Here is a 6,000-nt window from a genome sequence, read left to right as displayed (position 1 = left end):
ACAGAGGTGATCACAAAATACCTACAAAATGTATTTCACCGAAGGAACACTTTCCAAGATAAGAGTAATGAATCCTCATTAGTGCAAATATGAACTTTTACGTATTTTAAACACTTGTATTGTTTACCCTAATGACTTATGAAAATCTACTGTTATTTTTCTCGCATTATTGTATAATGTAAACTTTCTTATCTTCTGAGGTGTAATTAATTTACGATATGATAATGAAGAATAAATTGAAGATGAAAGGCAGCTTCAGGTGTATTCGTCATTTTTCATCAGATTTGGTTACCAAAATACATTCAAGTAATGTCATAAAAAAAAGGTACAAAAATATCAGTCTGCATTCAATATTGTATATTCAAGTATATAACCTTTTATGGTACATGTACATATTAAAAGTATCTTCAAGACTTTGGGAAAAGGCACAAATATAAAAAAAATCTAATTAATAAAAATAATTTTTTGCAATTTGCTGTGTTTTATTTAAAGAGTTAATTAATTACACATTGAAAAGCCGTGGTTTGGCACCTCTGCTTTTAAGAAAGCGGTGAGTTGTTTTTATCTCTTCTTACCACATGACAGGTTTTATGACGTTTCGCAGGGTTAGACAGAGAATCGACCGCCAAACAACTCGGTTTCGGCACATTCCTTGCCTCATTTGCATTCATACATAGGTACTCTAGTGTTTTTTTTATTTTCTTTATTTGCATTATGAACAGTTTTTATTTATTCATATTTGACAGTATTTTTTTATTTTTTATATCATTAATCATTAAAATAATGACAAAAAAAATTATAAAGAAAAATGCATAAGAATATAATATAAGCAATTCTGATAAAATGCAACTACTTTAATATGCAAAAGATGTTTATTAAATATTTTCTAGGTTTTCATTTAAACATGGAGTGGGTATCCATAATGACAATGAGATAAAGTGATGTTATTCAATTAAAACTGCTATTATTTAATTGTGCTGTTATTCTGCTTTCAAACTTTTTTTTCTAAATATAAACTGAAAGCAGTACACCATAGAAAGAAGGAATTCTGATAAAAAGTTTTCTAACATATTCAATCAAATGTTATTTTTTGATTCACTTGATTGTGCCATGTCATCCCCGACTTTTTCTATCATCTAAATTCGCGTAGAATATTCTCCTTTCTTCATTCATTCGCTCTACATGGCCAAACCATCTAAGCGTCTCTTACTCATTACGCTTACTTCAACCTTGCATTTTTTGAGAATTGTCACATTTTTCAAACGATCATTCATGGTTTTACCCATAGACATATGAATATTAGTAGACCTGCCCTAAGTGATTAAAAGCGTATTATCCCCACTCCCCATACCGGTTCCATTGGAGCCGGCTGGGTTCGCGTATGGCCTCAAGTGAAATTTGAAAACGTGACGTCATCATTCTTGTGCGAACTATGGTCGAGGCATCATCGGTTCATTTTACGAAATAACATGGCAAAATGTTGACTTGTGATATGAAAACTTGTAAAAATAGATGTGAAAAAGAGAATAAACCCAATTGTCGTATTACATTCCATAAGTAAGCATTATTTTACTTTATTTTAAGCTTATTCACACCGTATTATATGGATCAGTTTTAGAAACATATACTATCACATCACAATGTAGCGATTCTCAAGTGTGCTCATCGTTGTTTACTGGGGTAAGTAAATTATGGAACATTTGTAAAAGTGTCTTAACTAAATACTCTGAAACTAACTACGACTCTGCAAACAGAAGAAATTTACTTTGCCGAATTTGGACTTCGCAAATTAGTTCATAACGTGGCGAGTAATTTGCGCTCCCATGTAAAAATGTCTATTCATTCAAAAGCAGATTTTACTTTTAAGAACTAAATGGTGATATTATAATGCGAGATGCCTATTTACTGTCAGATTGATTTATTGACGAATCACAGTCAGCTTAACCCCCTTCGTTCTTTAACAGTTGATTTTACCCCTCGCCATTATCTTCTCGTCTATTAATTCCTATGTCTGTGGTTTTACCACACATACATCTGAATTTTCACAGCATTCAGTCTACTTACCTCCTCTGTTCTACGAATTCTCTTCCTGTTTATTGCACAGAAATTATTATCAAACATTAGAATTCTATGGATAAAAAAAATGTTTAATTTCAAGAAACTTTAATTGAGTATTCTTCACAAAAATATATCTTACAATATAGACATTTAAATTACATTATTATTGTACATTAGACTTTAAACATTTTAACATGTTAAACTTTACTAACAACCTTAATAACTTATTATTATTATTCGATGTTCTTTGTTAATATGATTTAACCAGATAGACGCAGCTTTTGCAATAGTTGAAATGCCACTTGCCGCACTCTGTAATTCTTTCGCAGAAGGAATGTACTTGTTTACGGACTAACATAATATTGGTCGGGGCTAGTCCTACGCTAGTCCGCTGCAGGCAGCCCATTGCCAATTATTAACAGGCCGTAGTAAGCGTTCAAAGATGGTTTGAAAGGGAGATATGTAAATATGTTAGAATGTTAGAGGGAGAGCGCGATTTTATTAAAAAACGATAATAATTAAGCGAAAATATTTAATAAAACACAACTCGTTTAAATTGAGCAAAAATCTCTCGAAAAATGCTTTAGTTGCATTTAAAGATACACTGATTTTTTTCATACCAATAACATAAATAACAGAACAAAACGTGTTTTTAATAATTTTCATAGCTTACTTTTGATTGCATTGATTTTTGACTGCGATTTTTTTCTGTCGAGGGAATTTCATATAATTAACGTTTCGGCAAACAAATGATGTTTTTTGTCCAAAAAAAACTTTTTTTTTTGGACTTAAAAACATAAAGAGTTAATGAGAAACTTGTTATAAATCGGTGGAAATTCAGTATGCGGGGCTTAAAACAAAAAATATTTCTAGGCCCCACCCTGCAGTACCTTTTGATAACACCGATCTGCTTAGTGATATTAAAATATTTATTTCAAAAAGAGAATAAGATGAGATAATAATAAAGATAATCGAAGAAATAGTAAGTTATTTATTTTTGGGGTATTATGCCATGTTGCACTACCTCATTCTTTAACCAATGCTTCGGACAGCATTACAGTGTCCATCATCAGGGCATATGTAGAAATATTAAATATAAAAATAACGTAGACTAGAAAAGTTCTGCAAAAAGTTAATATAAAAAAAATGTATAGTAAACCCGGACATAACTATACCAACACTGAACCAGGGCGTAGGAATCATAAGACGGTAAGGGCTTAATTCACAAGTGTGTGCAAATATGGCCGGGTCTATCGGGTTAACAAATCTAAAAAAATGAGAGTAAATCATATTATGGCATTTGGTAGATGTACCATCAAATAATATTAAAATTTCCTATTATGGCTCCATTTCACTTTTATTATTGAATTATGATCAATAAATGATGTGCATTTATTATTTTATGTCATTTTTAATCATCAATCATAAAAAATATAAATAATTGTCGCATAAACTCTAAATTATGGCAATTCATAATGCGTAGTAAATCTACTAAATAAAGCAAATAATATGCCTACAAGACAACCAAACGGAAATACAATTTGTAAAAATATTGTTAAAAAAATATTAAAGTAAAAATTTAATTAATAAATTGAGCTGGATTTTTACAATAATAAATGATGTGAGGTCAGTCAGACGTTTAATTTAAATGGAATGGAAATAGCACAAAACATTAATAATAATTTATTTTCAATAAGTTTAGCAAATTTAGAATAACGGGCAGGTAATCTTTCTGACAAATTAAAAATTATGTCGATTGCTTAAATTAAAATATTATATATTTTGTTGTAAATTGATTGTTGAAAGGAAAACTTGAAATAGATGATTTCATTATTACGATCATCGATGTTACCAATTCACTGATGGATGAAACCCTCATTAATTGGAAAAGAAAACTATACTAACGTTATAAATATAGCTTTGATACAATAATATTCATAACATTGCTAACACTAATACCCTTTGTAAGGTAAAATTTACAAATATCACTTTTCATATAAATTATAATTATAAAAAATAAGGCAATTTAATAATTTCAGAATAAATCATTTAAATTGCTACAGATAAATAGAAAAATCACTCGCAACAGGTATTTCTAAAAACCATTAAAAATTATTGCGAAAATGAGAGATTCAAATTGCTGGTAAAAAAATGACAATTTCACTTCAGTCTTTAAATTGTTTATTTAACCCAACTGCTGGTCGAAAAAGATGTTTTTTAAAACAAATTCATTGCATTCTGAAAACCCTTCACCGACTGAATAATTCAATAGCAGGTATTGGAATGATTAGAGTCATCAATCAAAATAACACTATTATTGGTATTATTGGCACATTAACTTAACTTATTTATGTCATATATGGTTTGTGTTATATACAAATACTTAGATAGATAGCTTAAGGCTTATGGAATAATTTAGAAATTTTACAACTTTTTATATACATTTTTATAATATTGTTGAATGTGGCTCTGCACAGATACTTTAATAATGCAATGGTGGTTAAAATCTACTATAGCATGACAATCCCCATTTATAATACATCAACAAGATGGCCACCATTTGCTGGCTGCCATTTTGTAAAAATCCATTGAATTAAGATGGCCGCCATTCGCCACCATTCTGTAAAAATCTTCTGATGGAGACTGTTTGTTACCATTTAGCGAAAACATCAATGCAGAGATACACCCGAATCACCAATATAAGTATGAACTATTATTGGACTTTGGTCACTGGCCCTGGAAGTGGTTAACTCTGGGCGGGGGCTCCGGGGTGGCGGGCAGCTCAGGCTGGAAGGTGCTCCCCTGGAAGCCCAGCATGGCCTCCAACGCTGTGTTGGAGTCCTGCGGGGTGTTGTTGGAGCCCCCATTCTGGTGGCGGGGAGCATTCAGCGTGGCGTAGTCCCGCTCTGCTCCGCCTTGAATGGTGGCGTAGGTGTTGTCCACCTGGATGAAGTCGAGGAATGTTTTTAAGATTAAAGGAAGATTGACATGTGAAAGGTCCCCGTTAAACGCTGACTCTAGGCCCATTTCAGCTGATTACTATTTTGTACCTAGAATTGGCGTTCAACCTTAATGTAAAACCTTATGTTTCAAATGTTAAAAACAGTTGCTAATTGGCCATTTGAGGACAATGTTACATTTTATTATGAATTTGTGAAACACCTAAGGGACCTAAGAGATTAAAAGCATTAACCCATATTATCCCAAGCATATCTAGACTTGTACGATTTTGATGAAAATTTGGTCTTAGCACCTTATAATGTATGTCATAAAAAATCAATTTAAAAAAAAAAATTATTTCATTTATTTGCTGAGTTTTGAAACCGATCGATTAATCGATCAGTAGGAATATACCTACGTGGGTAGTATTCATAAGAATGTTACTTATTGTGAAATAAAAAAAGTGTGTATATACCATACTTTATTATTTTTTATAAAAATTATATATTTTAAAACTGTTTGGAATTAATTAAGACATTGTGTATATCTATGAAATGTATTTTGAATGGAAAACGACAGAACATTTCTGATGTAAAGCGACATTGCACGTTGAACATTTCATTTTTTTTTATGACATAATCCACATCGTGTAGATTTAATTTGGTTGACAGTGTGATGGGCCTTTTCATCTAGCCTTATAGAGTCTGGAACCCGTTTTATAACAGCCAGTAATGACCTAGGCACCAAAAGTTTCCCAACGGAGGTGTTAGAGGCTTCTTTCATTAGAAAATATGTCGTAACTATATACAGTAGAACCTCGTTAATTCGAAATCCAGCGGACATCAAAAATCAAATTTCGAATTAACGAATTCCCACGTAATTCGAAATTTTATGAAAAACAAAAAAAAAAAAAACGCCGAAATACGATTTTCTCGGCCGCCTCTTCAAATCCGTGTGGTATTTTAGTTGTAAATTCGTATTAATACCAATTATTTCTTTATT

At 31.4% G+C, this 6,000-nt stretch overlaps 1 protein-coding gene across 5 annotated transcripts in view; it reads right to left on the bottom strand.

The window, feature by feature from the left end:
- Positions 1–2,846: 2,846 nt before the first annotated feature.
- Cad87A (cadherin 87A) overlaps positions 2,847–6,000 on the bottom strand; it is a 135,583-nt gene continuing 132,429 nt past the window's right edge. For all 5 annotated transcript variants that reach the window (XM_089639820.1, XM_089639821.1, XM_089639819.1 and 2 more), the window contains one exon: positions 2,847–5,001. In XM_089639820.1, coding sequence (XP_089495946.1) covers positions 4,786–5,001 — 216 coding nt within the window. In that variant the 3' untranslated portion in view covers positions 2,847–4,785. The remainder of the gene's footprint in view (positions 5,002–6,000) is intronic.

Source organism: Hesperophylax consimilis, chromosome 14, assembly GCF_061612785.1.
Source record: "Hesperophylax consimilis isolate HC1 chromosome 14, BYU_Hcon_1.0, whole genome shotgun sequence".
NCBI classification, from domain to species: domain Eukaryota; kingdom Metazoa; phylum Arthropoda; class Insecta; order Trichoptera; family Limnephilidae; genus Hesperophylax; species Hesperophylax consimilis.
The sequence above is the reverse complement of the archived record's forward strand: the minus strand, read 5'-3'. Positions and strand labels throughout refer to the sequence as shown.